The sequence below is a fragment of the Mytilus galloprovincialis genome, chromosome 11 (genome assembly GCF_965363235.1).
Source record: "Mytilus galloprovincialis chromosome 11, xbMytGall1.hap1.1, whole genome shotgun sequence".
Taxonomy (NCBI): domain Eukaryota; kingdom Metazoa; phylum Mollusca; class Bivalvia; order Mytilida; family Mytilidae; genus Mytilus; species Mytilus galloprovincialis.
The window spans coordinates 79,154,912-79,172,783 of NC_134848.1; the positions used below are offsets into that span (position 1 = coordinate 79,154,912).

At 31.2% G+C, this 17,872-nt stretch overlaps 1 protein-coding gene across 1 annotated transcript; it reads left to right on the plus strand.

The window, feature by feature from the left end:
- The first annotated feature begins 3,798 nt into the window (after window positions 1-3,798).
- Window positions 3,799-17,386, plus strand: LOC143052869 (uncharacterized). Its single transcript, XM_076226020.1, has 10 exons — window positions 3,799-3,869; window positions 4,433-4,531; window positions 6,585-6,737; window positions 8,646-9,182; window positions 9,709-9,812; window positions 10,397-11,629; window positions 12,910-12,949; window positions 13,390-13,679; window positions 14,086-14,113; window positions 15,166-17,386. Exons 2-10 carry the CDS (start codon window positions 4,483-4,485, stop codon window positions 15,450-15,452), a joined length of 2,721 nt encoding a protein of 906 aa, XP_076082135.1. The 5' UTR covers window positions 3,799-3,869; window positions 4,433-4,482; the 3' UTR covers window positions 15,453-17,386.
- The last annotated feature ends 486 nt before the right edge of the window (window positions 17,387-17,872 follow it).

Below are 17,872 nucleotides of genomic sequence, written 5' to 3' on the forward strand. Positions count from 1 at the left end.
TATCACCGGCATAATATAAATATATATTTACTGCAATGCAATAAAAAAGGGTAGATATGACGATGCCAGCAATAGTTATTTATGAGAATCAGTGACATATATATTTGAGATCACCTCACACAGGATGACACCTGAAGTTGTGTCTTTACCTTTACATCCCAGCTCTTTTGTTCTAAAAAGGTGATCTGAGCCGGATTACCCGTACCAGATCACCACAGTTTGAGTTTCTTTGTTATGCATGCTTTCATTTTGTCTGTAACATTTTGGCGGGAATGTCAAATCCATTATAAAACTATTAAATTAATTATACGGAAAAGACTATCTATCAAAATTGACGTAGAAAAAATCAAGTGTATATACTGGGATTCGAACTCAAGACCTTTAGTATATCAAGCCACGACACATACGAACTGGATACGAACTATCATTAATTTAACATACTTAAAAGAAGCAAGATATAAGTGGAGCGAGTTGGCAGACCTGTATTTAGTGGGGTTTAAATCCTTTTCGTTAATAAGTGAGTTGTCAGACTAATTGTTCAATTTGATTTTACACTTTTTTTCAAATTGGGGCGAGTCGGTAAACAAGACATGCAAGAGTGGGGCATTTTTTTATAAAGTGGCGATATAGTGTGGACCGATTGGCCAGTAGGGTGAGTTGACATTATTTGATATCTACTCATCGTGTTCGGGGGTCATTAAGGGAATACATCATATAGTAATATACAAAGTATATTATAATGGTTGTGTGGCGTTCTAAACTAGATTTTATGAATTGTAAATGGTTTTTCGTCTAATCTAAAACAGCTGGGATGTAAAATAAGTATCCCATTCGGACTTTGGGATGATCTTACACTGATACACCAAGTCCTCGTGGGATAACTATTAATTCTAGCTACACATGCTTGATTCAATATATTTCTTGCAAGCAGTAACAACTAAAATTTAAAGTGAAGTATACTATAACCGTACACACAAGTTCTGGAATATGACATAACTTTGTTTGTTTTTTGGTCGGGTTGTTGTCTCTTTTACATATTCCCCATTTCCATTCCCAATTTAATTTTGGTTTCCACCTATTACCGATGTAGAATGCTAGGTGAAGGTCAACATATTGCGGTTGTGCACATATTATTGTCATCATATATTTAAGGATTTGCAATATCTTCATACGTCTTTGATATTTAAGTATGAATGACAGAAAATTATCTGTGGGATTCTTTCAAAATTGCTTTGGCGCCAAGACGTTTAAAAAAAACCACATTTACATAGACGGAAACGTCAAGATATATGATGGTTGCAGTCATTGACATCATTTAGGATGTTGTCGTCCCACTTATATGTATACTATTACATTACTAAATAATTATTTCTCATTAGCATGTTTCATGGACAAAACATAAAACTGTATTAATCCTAATCATATTGTTTTAGGTTGCAATTGGTCAGCTTATCTTTATATATATATATATATGTACATATATTCATACCTTAGGGTGATTCACCTTTACATGAGGCAGCGAGCCAAGGAAAGGAATCCGTAGTAAAAACTTTGCTTAGTGCTGGCGCCAAAGTTTCTGCTCGAAATAATAAGGTAAACCATTCTAAATATTTTGTTTACACTGTTCGTACAATTTAACATTATTAACAAGGATCATAAGCAAAGTAGCAGAACTTTTGTATGGATAAATTTAAATTGCATTATGTTCTACTGCTCAATGACAGTTCAAATTATTCATTAGAAATTGGATTTCCTTTGATTAGTAAATACAATTTTTCTCCAATATTGGATAGTGCCTATAATGTCAACCTACTATTAGGCAAACTATTAGGGATTAGTTGTATTTCCATACCGGGGAACTGAACTCACATGTATATTGACCCCGTATGTCTATGAGAACAATGCATATCAATCGACAGCCGCCTTTTATCCCAACAGCACCCGAAATAAAAAACAATCATGTTTTTTAAAAGTTGCATTTTCGTATGCATTGGACACGGAAGACCAATCACAATACAAAAATATAATTCATTTAGCTACAAGTATCGATAGTTAAAAATGCAACATATCCATTAATTTAATGTATTAACATCACGTTCTTCGTCTGTCATCAACAGAAGTGGTTACTGTGAAAAATAGATATTTCAAAATTGACATTTGCTTTATGGCAATTTTTAGTTAACGATATGTTATTAAGTAGATTTGATATTGGTTTGATTTCTTATTGTTCAATTAGTTCTACAGACTGAAATGCAAAAGTTTGTTTGATACTACAAAAAAGATCGTCTAAAAATCAGTATGAATGTGTGTGTTAAATATTTCCTGTTAAAGGGAATGTGTATTGTATAATAAAACATAAGAATAGAAAAATAAAATTTCAGGGTATCAATTAATCTGTTGTCACCAAACAACACTAGACAATTCGAGTTCAAAGATTAGTAAATACCTATATATATTATATATATATATATAGACTTACAATGTCTTGTTCTGTTTACTTAGACCATTGAAAATTACCCCTAAATTAATATGTGTTCCTTCTGCTACACATCCAATAACTTGAAAAGAAACTATTGGCCTAGCAAACTAATAACATTTCTAAAGTGTTTTGTATGACCAGATGAAAGAATGCTCTCGTCAAAATAATGTTTTCCAAAGCTAATGATATATCGTACGTGTATGAACAGATGAATGAGTGTCCTCGTTAACCAAGCATATAGTTCTCTTTGATTTATTCTACTTGTTTAGACTACCATTGTGAAATAAATATAGCTAAATATGCAACATCCGATTATATTTCAGGAAACAACACCTTATGAATTAGCAGAAAAGGGATACCAAAAAAATAAGAAAAATGGTTATTTAGCATATAAATACAAGATGACATTGAAGTACCTCGAGGCAAGCGTTATATGTATTGTATTAACTCTCTTTGAATATTTTCCCTTGGTTATATAGTACAAGAGCACGAACTGCACAACCAATTTGGTACAAGATCGAATATCGCAGTGGATAATAATTGTTACATGAACAGTTTCAATAAATATTTAGCTGTACCTCTTTTTTTAGACAATGCATTTTTTTTAATATGTGACCATCTCATCTAGTCGTTTTCAAATTAATCAGCTTGCATTATAGATATGGTACATAACAGACATTTTACGAGATTCATCTCCTTCATTTACGTTCAAATGAACTCAACATAGATAACAGGATAGAAATTTTGTACTTGTTGCAGACGCGCAATACGTCTACAAAAGACTTATCAGAGACGCTCAAATCCAAAACAGTAAAAACTGCCAAATAAAGTACGATAGTGAAGAGCATAGCAGACCACAAATTCCTAATCGTTTTGTCAAATACAGCTAAGGTTATTTACTCCTAAGGCAGAAAAGCTTTAGTATTGCAACAAAATAAAAGTTGTGTAAACAGTTAAGTTATAGTTATGGACATATCATATAGACGCGGAACCTATAAACGGCCTTAAATGTTTGATCATACATACTTTTCGACATTTCCTTTTTTGAAAGTAAAGTTTTCAAATTTCAAGTTGAAGATATGTGTGTGGTGAATTCAAATTTTCAAACCGAGGAAGTATGTTTGCAAAATGGTTTAAAAACGCCGACTCACCAAAATAGTTTAAAAGTAGTCATTATATTACAAATGACCTTCGGATCAACTCTAATATGTCTTTTAACTGAAAATTCGTTAAACTGCATGTCACATACTATACATACATGTAGTAACAGTTAACACTTGTTTTTACTTTAAGGATGCATTAGAACCACAAACTCTGCCCGACAAAAAACAGGAAGAATATAGTAAACAATCCAACTTTCCGAAAGCTGGACCGTACAAACAGAAAATTGGTAAGGGTAGTGTGTTAATTTAATGCCAAAAAGTTTATCTACTTCAACACATATTGCTGTTACATGAATGTAATATCATCATGGCTCATTTATACTAAATGACAATAAATTAAGTCATGGTATCTATGATGAGTTTATTTCAGGATCAGGACAATGGCGGAAAATGTAAAGGCACAATTCTCCAAATGATATAAACTACAAATCTTTAAGAATGAAACACAGACTGCAAATGGTCTCAATTTATTATTTGTTTACTTAAGTTTGTTTGAATCTGTCGTGGTAGGTTCGATAAAAAGTGTTTCTTTCACGACGTTATCAGTTTAAAAAAAATGTCAAGAATCATTTGATGTTGTGTATTCAGCATGGCGATGCTATGTCATATACCGAATGATTAAAACACAATTTGATTGGAATGAAAAGTAACTTTACGTCAAGACACAACTGCCAAACATTATTATCACAAGTCAAATGGTCTGTTTGTCGAAAATTCTATTCTTCAAATGCATGTTTTTGTCTTTTCCGGAAGATGATCAAGTAATACTTTTACATATATATATTTTTAGAGAAAGATATTAAATTACCATGGTTAGTTGATGCTGATGAGTTCCAACGAATGCTTTCACACGGAGAATACCTGTCTTATGAAAACCGTTTGAGTCTTGGTAGTACATTTATTATTGATAGACACAATTTTCAAATATTTCACATTAGATTGATGTTATTCGTAGACATACCTTATTTTTAAATCTACAATAGTGCAATTCAGCAGATGCACCTCAACCATAACGAAAACAATTGCAGGAATCGGATTCCTTAAGTGCTTGAACGAATACCACAGCATGATGAACAGTAATTAAAAAAAAAACTGGTGTACTGCAGTTAGAAAAACAACACACTTTTAAATATGTATTTTAAAAAGATTGTTTTTTAGTTGTGTGATAAACACACATTAATAATTTTTCTATACAAGCATGATTAATTGACCATACCTCCCGTTTTTATGGCAATGTTAAATATAAAATTCAAATGACAACATTACATGATAGGAGTACAATAAAAATAAGTGTTAGAACATATAGGACAGAGAAATACACTACTAATAGCTAACAAAGAGTGAGGTTTAAATTTTAATACGCCAGAAGCGCGTTTTGTCCAAACAAATCTAACCAGGGACGCTCAGTTGAAATAAGTTCGAATGCCAAAACAAGAACAAAGTTGAAGAGCATTCAGGACCAAAAGTTTCAAAAAATTGTAGTGTGTTCTGCCTGGAATAAGAACATTCTTATTATTAAGAATAATTCATACTTTGACAAACAGTATATGTTTATAAATGACTATATAATAGATATATATGATAAAACCGGTGACTAACAAAAACAGATGGACAAAACAATCTTAACAAGCACATAAACATTGGCAGCCGCGTTAGCCAAATCACTAAACGTACAAAGGGACGTCACATTTGAATTGAAAATTTAAAAAAAAATCCTAAAAATAGGATAGAATTAGAATAACATTCAAGACTAGGTTTGTAATGCTGATATAATATTTACAAATGATAATGAAAATTACAATTCTAATTAATATCAAATTGTGGTAGTAATTAGATAATTATTTCAATTATCTAACTATGTCAGTGTTTCTTCTAAATCAAACTGTAAAGCAAATATATCGTATACATTTAGTTGAACCAAACTAAAATCTAATAGATGCAATGCATGATTAATTATTTTTACCATAGCATACGAATACAACAGAAAAAAAGATAAGATTTACAACAACAAAAGATAAGACATTTGACAAAATCCAATATATAATATGATCAAAAGAATAACAAATATATCATCAAAACTAAATAATGAATTTTGGATAGAAAAGTACCGTGCCACGTCTTATAGCAATTTAAATTCACACTCAGCAAAACAGTAACAATCGGGAATAAGTCACGTTCGGTAATTAAAAAACCAGGCGACGTAATGACAAACCACAGTCTAACACATGGTAAAAATGTCCTTAGTTATTTTTTACCAAGACACGTCGTATGGATCAACTAATTTGTGATGGTGACCGTAACATTTACGGAGTGTCATTTTTTATCCGTCCTCCTCATAACCTTGTTATACAAAGGATGAATGCATAAATTGTCAGAATAAAAACTCAATATTAAGCCAATATTACGAAAAAGACATTGCTTATAAAGCTGGAGTTGCTCTTCGGAAATAAACTTAGGTATATGGGTCCAGTAAAATGGACTAAGATTATGCATCCTTCTTTAGCACCGATAATAAACTGAAAACAATGACGGCCGGACATGTATGAATACCTTCATTATCTTTGTGATCATAATATTATTTTTCATCAATTGAATGTTTCTGAAGTGGCCCTTAAAAATATTACGATATCTGTTATTGACACCGAAAGAAAAGATTCAATAATTCTTCAGTAAATACAAACTAAATATGTAAAGCACACCTTCTTTAAATAATTCCAAGTATGCATCAATTGGTTTTAACAATTGCGGTGTTAAAACCAAGCAATCAATATGCCTGAGATAAATAACTTCGACACTTGATATATGTGAATCATTGATATTCCTAAAATATCTTGAAATGCATTTGAATAACGACAATAGTGTTGACTTCAAATTAGAAAAAAAAATATACATTTTCGTTGCATCTTTTTTCATTTTTATACTCGTATCTTGTTTTCTCTTAGGTGGTCCATGTAGGGCTGGGAAAAGTACTTTAGCAAGTGTGCTGATTGACGAAGAAATTCCTCTGAAGTGGAATTCTACCGACGGACTTGTCATATTTTTTGGAAGGAATGGTATCGATATAGAACATAAGAAAATGGTTCCTCTTAAAAAGGGTATGCTCGATGTAATACCATTTAAGACCGTTTATTTTGTTTCCAATTGTTAATCATATATTGGTTTCATTATGAAAAAAAGAAACTTAACCGGATATCAATCTTAAGTTCGTGTTGTTTATTCTTTAGTTTTCTATGTTGTGTCATGTGTACTATTGTTTTTCTGTTTGTCTTTTTCATTTTTAGCCATGGCGTTGTCAGTTTGTTTTAGATTTATGAGTTTGACTGTCCCTTTGGTATCTTTCGTCCCTCTTTTAAAACGATATATTAGATTGTTATTAATTCGTATCATTTAACTAATTTAAATCGTTCAGGAAAAGTCACATGTTTAACTATATTTTCGAAGGTATATATAAAACGGGTGATAGCAAAAAGCATATTGCACATTAAAAAGCATATTGCACATCAAAAAGCATATTACACATCAAAATAATTTTTTTTTATATTCGTATTATCGATTATCTGATGAAAAAACATTAAATAAATCGAATGACTACTAATATGTTTTATTGTCTAGGATACAATATCATCTCTTTAAAATTTCAACAATATTAAATGACCGAATATATAACACTGCCAATTTTGATACAAATATGGTTAGGAATAAATAATCTAGCAATCATATAAAAAAGAAGATGTGGTATGATTGCCAATGATACAACTATCCACAAGAGACCAAAATGACAAAAACATTAACAATTATAGGTCACCGTACGGCCTTCAACAATGAGCAAAGTCCATACCGCATAATGATATATGCGAGGCTTTGATATGACAACGTAAAACAATCCAAACGAGAAAAACTAACGGCCTAATTTATATAAAATATGAACAGCCTTTGTATGAGGCAATTACGGGATATATCGACCAAAATAATTATATGGACCTCTGACCTCGTCCTCACTCAATATACTTCTTTCAGGTCAATATATCCTTGCAAAGGCTATAATTGAATAGTATTACGAAAAACACATAAAGTAAGATACCCGATTTCTGTATACGAAAAAAATATGATTTACTGCTTTTTTTGAATTGATGATTTATGGAAAATCAGTTCACAAATAGAATATTAGACATTTGACAACATGGTTAAATTTACAGATATAAAATATCAACCCCTTGTTTCCTTATTTTCGAATGAGACAAACACATCACGAACGAATACAGTTACAAATGTATGATTTTGCATGAACAAACAAGTACTCGTTACTTATTGCTAATGGAGTAAATAGATGTAATATTCCGTTTTCCCTGAATGATTAATTGATAGTTGGTAACTCAACGTCAACATGCAATTATTGTATACAAATCTAGGACTTATGTATTACTATATTAACGGTTCATCGGATGCATACGTTTTACATGGAAGGACGACATGGATGTAATGGATGTAGGTTGGAACATATTTGATAATCTTGAACTGTCAAACTGATTTCCGAATTCAATACTGTCCATCGGAGACCGTAAAAATGTCATTTGACCATATGCATATGTTCATGTTCCCTTTTGGTTAGTCAATGATATATACATTGTTTTATAATAAACGGCTTTGTTAAGATGGCCCAGACATAATGTTTTTTGTCATTCAGTATCCTGTTTGAATCGAATACAAAAGAGGATATCAACAGGCTCTTGACAAAGAACGTAACATGAGGTTGTTTTATGTTTACTTTTTACATACAGTTATAGAAAGTATATCGAATACAGAATACACAATATTTTTGAAATTTGAAAACAATATTTTTCAAAATAGTGAAGTAACATGTATACAGTTACAGAATCCCGTTTCGATGTAAACGTTTTAACAGTTTCTGTTATTGTGTTTATTATAAATCTAAATATCTAAGTATAACACATAATTGATATGTAATTTATACTTCAATATACATATTGTATCAACATTTAAAGGTGAACGAGGTCATGAAGTGTATGCAAAAATTCTTCGAGGTAAACCAGATTTGTGTAAATCGCCTGATCTTGAAAAAAGACAGCAAATATTAGCTCCTGAAGAGACAGGTCAAGCATTTTACTTAGATGTGGCCACACCTGTATCAACAGTCAAATACAAACAGAGAGATGACGCCTCTGGCCATCGTTCAACAGTTAAGGTTGCCGATAAGACGTCTGCTTCTAGTATCAAACTTTTGCCCGGACATTTTGAACCACAAGTTACCTCTGCAAGCCTTTCGACAGTAACAACTGAACTAGAATCATTAGAATTCCAGAAGCTGCAACTGCAATCGTCTATTTTAGACGAAGTAAGGAATGGAAAATATAAAATCGATATTGCACCGTCTGACTTGATAGATTTTGGTGGACAGAAATCATATGACATGACTCATCAACTGTTCATACAACACAAAGGATCATTTTTGTTGATGTTTGATGGTAGATATGGTTTATATAATCAGTTAAAGGATTATCCTGAGGGAGTTACTGCTGCGTGTAAGTAAACTCATCATCAACAGGATAAGCATAATGCACACAATTAAGTATGACGAGTACATGTATAATGCATATGTTTAATATAAATGATCAACTGTTTATCACATGCGGAGAGCTCCATGAGGTTGGATACATGTTAATGTTGAAATTATGTTCTATTTAGACTAGACATGCTATGTTATTAAAACACTTTAACACATTATCTTATCGTTCAATAGTGTGCCTTTAACTCGTCAATTATAAATTGACAATTGACAATGGTTGTAAAGTTTTCGTTTTCTTTATTTGGTATTTCATTAAAAGGAGGTATGCTTATCCTGATATATTACTAAGAATATAATGGCATTCTATTGCTGATTCTATTTCTAAATTTATAGCGATACAACTTTTGTAGTGTTTTTTTTTAAGTTGTTCGACTGAAGCCTATTGGAGATAGGCCCTTTGATTGGCTTTGTCCAAAAAGTGGAAAACATAACAACCGTGAAATTAGTATATTGTACAAAATTAAATGACTTACTTTTTTCAGCTATACTAAAACATTGGGTTGATTCAATTTTGACGTACACTGCAGACACAGATGAAATAATGCCAATGATATTGTTTGCAGCCACACATAGGGATATGTGCGGGGTAGATATATATTAAATATTATTTAAAAAACGAAGAATACAACTCTCTCTTGATAGAAAAATAACGGCATAATTTGATTTGAAAAAATAATACCTCACATTACAAAGATGCCACATGTCTTGATTAACATCATATTTCTTACTTTTTGAACACATGATTTAGAAAGAAAATATAGATTGTCAAGGTCCTTAGAGCTACTGTTAAAAGTCAATTTATATATAAGAATGATACTGTCATTGACTGACTAGTCGTTATGGTATATATATTTAACATCTGTTGGTAGATATGTCATATTGTCGTATTTTAAATCACGTGTTCATTTTTGAATGTGAACTCACTTATCGAGACATATTACACATGTATGCACACCATTGATGAATAATATTCCGTTTAGCGGCTGTCTTCAAACACACAATAACGGTTTAACGCACGTTTTTCTAAAACCTAATTTATATCCGATGAAATTAATCAGTCATGTCGTTCTCTCAAGTCAAATCATTATCTCAAGTCAAATTGTTCTCTCAAGTCACATCAAAGAGGCAATGGCATACTTTTACCCAATATTAAAGTTATGTACTTTTTAGGGAGATACAAAGAAGATGAAGGAATGCTTCTTGGCAGATATCAAAGAAATGTTTTCTAGTCACGAGAAAAAGATTCACATACATCTGGAGACGCTGTACTTTATTAATGGAGTAGATAAAAACGATGTAGAAATACAAAGAATGACAGATCAAATTGTCATATTTGCGATGAAGCAATCGTCTTGGGGTCAAAGAAGACCCATGCAATGGGTTCCTTTAGAGCTACAAATCTCCAACATGAAAATGAAGAACATTAACATCTTAACAAAGGAAAACCTCCAACAAGTTAATGAGCTTAATACAGACCTGGCTTTGAATGAAAATCAAATGGATGACTTTCTTTTAGTTCAACACTCACTCGGTAAGCTGATGTATTACAACCTTCCTGGATTAGACAAGTTCATCATTATCCACCCCCCTGCATTGGTGAATATACTTAGGTCCTTCGTGACAGACGAACAATTTTGGCCTGCAGATATGGACCTGAGATACATACTAGAAACAATGACCAAAACGGGAAGAATCTACAAGAGAGATCTTTTAAAGATTTGGGAACAACCCCAATTCAATCAGTATATGCAAGACGATGCAATCAAAGAGTTCGTCTTAAAGCTTCTTGTCCACCTGGACATACTAGTAGTTCCTAAGGCGTTTAAACAATCGTCTGCAGATGTGTATATCGTACCATGCATGATCAAAGCAACACGACCGGATTTCAACAACTTGGGAAGTCAAAGAGAGAAAACGATCTGCCTGAAATACATTTTATCTGATAGTTCGATACCTAGTGCACTAGCTTACAAAGTTATTGGAGCTGCAGTAATAGCTTGGCCATTAAAAGAGGACAAGAACAAACCGTGTCTTTATCACAAGGCCGCAGTGTTGAACGTAAGTGAAGATGATGAACTCCGAATCTGGGTAGACGACAATCGCGTGAATATTTATCTTACAAACAAGGAATCATTACTTTCTATCTCACCGGATGTTGCAGCAAGCATACAAGAATGTTTGACCAAGAATATTGAATCGTCTTTATTGTTTTACCATAACAGCTTCGGTAATAACATCAAACCAACAAATGTTTTAGAATTGTACTCGTTTGCAGTAGGCATCCCATGTGGCAACGACGTTTGCTTTACGTCTCTACAAAAGATCAATAAAGTAAAGAGCTGGAAATGTGACAAGGACATTGTCCATGACACAAAATGTTTACTGTACTGGATCTTTGACAAGGTAAATAAATTCAAATGTATAACTGTTATAAACACTTTGTTTGCTTATATTAAAACAAATATATCAAATAAACAAACAAACGCCAAACGATTGTATCAAACTCGTCAAGTGTCGACAATTAATCAGAATATCAGTTAACCTTATGATAATACTTACAAGAGACAAGCATGATGATGTCACGCGTTGCCCCTTTGAGTTAACACATGCTTAAGAAATAAAAAAAGTACACAACAACCAAATATTTAGTTGCAACCTAAATTTGGTAATAAGTTTTTTCTATTTTAAAATGTTTCGTTTTTATTCACTGAATATGTACATATTGACAATAAGCATGTTTAGGCTTAAAAGACTAGCGTTTTGTGTAAACATGCATATTGCTATTAACGTTATACTATCTGTCATCAACTTCGAGTAATCAGGAGTCTTTATTTCAGTTTTTGTTGTTGGTTCGTAGCTGTCATATATGTTTTTTTTTTCTAAAATTGTATTAGTTATAGGTTGATCCGTTAAGTTCTTAATATAATGATTTTATGTAATTATTAAAATCAGGACTTTTGATAACTGACTACATGGTTTCAATTTTTCGTTATGATTGTTTGTACTTGCTTGCATCCTTTTTTGAACTTAAATGGATGGTGGTCTCATTGGCAACCATACCATTTCCTTTTCCCCTGAAGTAGCCATAGTTTATAATGTGCATTAAATTGTAGTTCACGGTCACTTTTAGACTGGGAATGTGTATTTTAAGGAGCACAATGGATTTCATATAGGTCCATTGGCACCACATGATGGCAACTTAATGTAATAAACATCTAATAATGTCGAACTACAAAATTTAACAAAATTAAACAATCGCATATCCTTCGGCTTAAATGTGTTTGTACAATTTAACAAAAAAATTGTAAGGTAAGTTTCATTCATACTAGTGAGGGATTTAGCTTGCTGTAATACTTAAATACCAGGTTTGATCCATCGTTGTCTACCTAAAGACATATATGTACCAAGTCAGGAATATGACAGTTGTTATTCATTTGTATCATGTTTAATTTGAGCTTTCAATATTGGAATTTGCTGAGAAATTTTCGATTTCTTATTTACCTCGATGATCGATATTTTTGTTATTTTGTTTTTTGATGTTTTTCATTTGATGTGTTTTAAGCTTTTGATTTTGCCATTTGGACTTTGAACTATACATTTTTCTCGGCGTCTGGTTTTGGCGTTGTTTTATTTTTTTGTATTCGTCTTTAAATCTAATTCACATATCTTATGTATGTTCACAGAATCAACAGATGTGTGAAGTTGGTGAAGATGGATGTACAGGTAACTTAAACAAGTACAGATGTATATATCTTTGCGTTTAAAGAGCTATGCAACTTTTAACAAATTTGTTTAAAAAAGAAGTCAATACGACTGTAGACAATATAATTAATGAATATAGGAATACATATAAATTTAAACAACAATTGAATACAATTCGTATAACAGATATACATTTGTAACTATTGTTAAAATGGATAGTCTATGCTACATAGACATTTTTACTAGTACAAAAAGAATATTCCAAATATAAATTCAAAAAAAATATCTCTCAGGAGTTTATCATGTTCCATGTATTTAATCATCACAATTGTGAAATATTGATTTTTGTTTCATCATTTCCCACTTGTCTTTTAAATAGGTTTCATCCATGATTATTTTTACTGGCTTTTACTAATGAATGAAGGTGCAAGTACTGTTACCAACGCAAATACTTTTTGTAGGTCTCAGTAGCGACGATTTGGGAACAGAGCCAAGTGATAAACATCTAGTGAGACTGGGTAGTCAGATTGGTATACATACATTTAAACAGTTTTTCATACAATTGGGAATGACAACAAGGCAATGGGAGAACACTGAAGATATGTATTGCAGTCACAGTCGTGAAGGAATAATGTCAATGGCATTAGTTAAATGGAAAGAGTCTAAACTTTCAAACCTGGAAAAACCTACTTTAAATGACCTAGCAGAAGCCTTGACTGCAGCGAATTTGAATACCCATTTTATTTGCCAGGTACATACTATTTTGAAGATTGATAACTCATATTGTCCTTTTGTTTGACTGAATCAAGTTCAACTAATTTAATACTGAACTTGTTTTTCTATGTTTCATGTAGCAACCAATTGAGGTTAACGTGTGATTCCAGTGCATTTGGATATGTGAGAATTATTTGTTGATCCAAAACAACAACCGATATTAATATGTAAAACTAATATGTCATTGCCATCTAATGACTTGTCACAAAAGTCTTTTTCAACATAAGTCATTACGACAGGAAACACTGCAAATGCAGTAAATTTGTGATGATTGTCTTAATGAACTGGAGTGGTGTCTAATTATTTGAAAATGAAAAAAATAAAAAAATAAATTTCGAGATCTTCTTATAATTTGATTTTATAATAAGTTTCTCCTTTTTTAGGTTTTCAGAGAGAAAACGAAGTTGCTTGGTAAGAACAATCACGATTTAAGTTATATATTGACACATTCACATTTACTTTAATACATTAATCCTTAAAGAAAGGTAACAGAGGAATACCGGTGTTGTCATAAATCGATTGGAAAAAACAAATCCGGCTAAAAAACTATAACCTAATAACTATCAGGAGAAAAACAATGAAACAGCAGGAACACAGAAGTGCAACAAAAACAAACGACAACATCCACAGCAACGGACTTATTGAAAAAAAATGCCATATTTCTGACTTGGTACATGATTTTTTTTAGAAAAAATGAGGGTGTTGAACTTGGTCATATGACTAGCTAAAACACCCTGCTCCATGACAATATTAGGAAATACCGCGGAAAAAAACCAACACTAAACAGAAATACAGCGCAAACATAAGAAAATTCATCTCATAGAAACGCAAAATCTAATGATATACATGTCATAGTCGACACAACATGCAAAATGCAACAACAACGAACATAGTTCATCAATGACAAACATCACAGGCTATAAAAAAAAAAACCTTGATGCGCGTACGCAACAAATATGTTAAGATTACTTGTTCAAAGAATATTTAAGGCAGTAATGTTATTGTAAGGCAATGCTATTGCTAAGATACCAATGTATACGATAAGCAACTCAACTAATGAAGTTTTTCTACGGTTTGTTAGTTGAATGTTTAATCCAATCGTGTCTGTCTTCTTTTATAAATAAACACATGGTGTTAACTACACATCAAAGTACCCACATTTTGTTATCATGTGGTTTGAAACCCAAAATCGTTATGCTATCGAGAGTAAAAAACATATACATTCGATCCTATGAAATCTCAAGATATTGTAATATTGATTTACGAGTTTTTAATTCGTCTATTTTTAAGTGACGCTGATCAAAATTGTGGAGATGACATACGATTGTGACGCATACAGATAATGTGATTGAGTTTTAATAAATCGCTTTAATGTAAATATATCATTTTGAGTCATATGGCCATTTAAAATAAAAATATATATTTATATGCACATGCGTTCATTAAAACAAATATTCTATTAGACATTGCAGATTTAAAACTACAGGAACCCCCAAGTGACGACGTTTTGAAGAAGTTATCAAACCAAATAGGAAACTGTGCATTACAGTTAGGAATAGAACTAGGTATTAGTTTCTATGAAGTTGAGAAAAGTGTCGTCAAGTTTCCAAAAGATTTATCTGGTTTGATAGAAGATATATTGAAGAAATGGAAAGCAACCTCAAAAATAAAGACAACCCATAGTCTGATGATGGCACTTTTACGAGTAGATGGAGGTGGAGTACAGTACTTACACAAAATTACAAAATGACATGCTCAATGTATGTTCCGTATCAGTAGGATGTGAAACAATTCGTCGACTTGGGCGTGTTTGCTGACTGTATAGGAGCTACCTTATGTTTGACTGTATTAATAACAGGACACTGATTTTGGATCATTCATTAAAGAAATGTATATGATTGTATATTCCTAACAATGACACAATCATTATAGACTATTGATTATCAGCCTTCCAAATATTTTCCATACTTCGCGAATCCCTTTGCAACTTACTTCTAAAGTATAATTCAATAACATTAAGATTTTTACAATTTTCAGGATTTTTTTGTTCTGAATTATTATTGAAATATTAATAATCTGTTTTTGTAGCATTCTATTAAAAAGTCGGAAGTCGTTACTTTTAAAGTTATAATATTAAAGGCACCATTTTAACCAAATTTTGTAAGTATTTTCCGAAAAGGAAAACCAAAAAAAAAAAAAATATTTTTGTACCTAAAGTATTTTATGCAAAAACAAACATGCATGTGCGAATCACAGAATTCCACTTCGGAAGACGTCAGTGGGATATGATATCGAAAAATCAATTAATTACGGAGGCTCCAGGGTACAAACATTTCAACAAAAATTTAAACATTGTTTTGTTCATTACACATTTTATTTATTACATTGTTTGTTGTTACTCTATCATATGTTACAAAAATAAACCAAAAAACCAGTCAATTCGTTTTGGCCCAAAATGACGTTTAAAATGTCAGTATCATTGACAAAGCTCCAAATTCTCATCCTTCGGTGCAAACATGCCATTATCTTTGCATTAAATCTTAATTTTATCTTGTTTTATTCATCGGTGACCTATATTTTTTTATTATTTTTTAATAAGCTGTAATGTAACTGAACAAATGTCAAATTCATGCAATTTCTGTAATTTTTTTTTTGTGTTTCCATATTACCTCTTTTTCTCCTATTTGTTCAACAGAAAACAGTTCCTTAACAAAATGCATGATTTTTTTCGAAGGCAGATTATGAGCTTAAGGTGGCACTACAGGTAGATAACTCTGTAAAGTCAGCTTAACGTTTTAATTACGTTGTGTTGTAATGGGAATATCAAGCTTCTCAATGATCAACATTGGTGTTTGTCAAACTGCTATATAACCAGTGTAATTTTTCTGACTAAAAGGTTGGTCAAAGTTTTTTTTTAATCTTTATGAAAATTAAACGAGCCAAATTAATTTTAGTGAAAGTGTTGGGTACCACATTAAATAAACAGTGACCACATTTTAAAGAAATTATTCTATTAAGTATATGATAAAGTTAATTTAAAGAAACAAATACCGGAATCTTATATTTAAAAAAATAGATTTATACCCTCGAGCCCCCTTAAGCATATGATTTTGTTAATTCATTTTCTTTTCGTGATATGACCATCTTTAATCATTTTCTCTCTCCAAACTAAGTCCCAATTTCTACGCTAAAATCAAGTTTATGTCCAATTATAGCAAGTTACAATTATGTCATTGATTAAAATATAGTTTTTTTTAAGTTCATACACAAATATGCTTTTTTAATTGAATTGAATATATTTGACATGAGATGCCAAGTCGATAGACAATTAACCCTGGTATGATTTTTTGTACATATTAAATGGTAAGTGGCTGAATAGAAACATTTTTATCTCTATGAGACTAAGTATACATACGTCTTAAATATTTACTGTACATAAGCCATGTTTTTTATGTAAATATATATAAGCAGCTTAATTCAGTATATTTTCAGTATCATTTAACATTTAAAAATAAAAAAAAAAGATGATAGCATTTTAGTAATACGTAAAATAAAGTATAGTAATATATATATAATATTTGGATGAACTGTTTTTATCTAAAACATAAATAATAATAAAAAGAAGAGTCCATTAAACGAATATTTGAGATGAAAAGGTAGAACTTATATATATATATATATATATATATATATATATATATATATATATATATATATATATATATATATATATATATATATATATATATATATATATATATATTTTTAACACCATACATACAATCAATACTTAACATAAACCGATACAAAAATATACAATAAAAAAAAATAAGATGTAATGGGGACCATACAGTGTTAAATATATAGGGTTCGACACCTCTTTGACCATGATTCATCTGCATGTGTATGATGTAAATTTTCGACTTTACTGAAGCTTATAGGATGCCATCATTATATTTGAAGTTATTGTTTTAGAAGATAGTTAAACATATTTTTTTACATTAAAAGTGTCAGTACTTTGTATGTCTTTTTTTTTTGACAAACAATGCAGAAAGTTAAACATCACACATTCGTTCAAGCAAAATTCAAACACTAATTTTCATCAAGGCAGACATATGCCTAAGTATTGTAACAGGGATTTGATTATGTTGAAAATGGTGAATTCAGCCT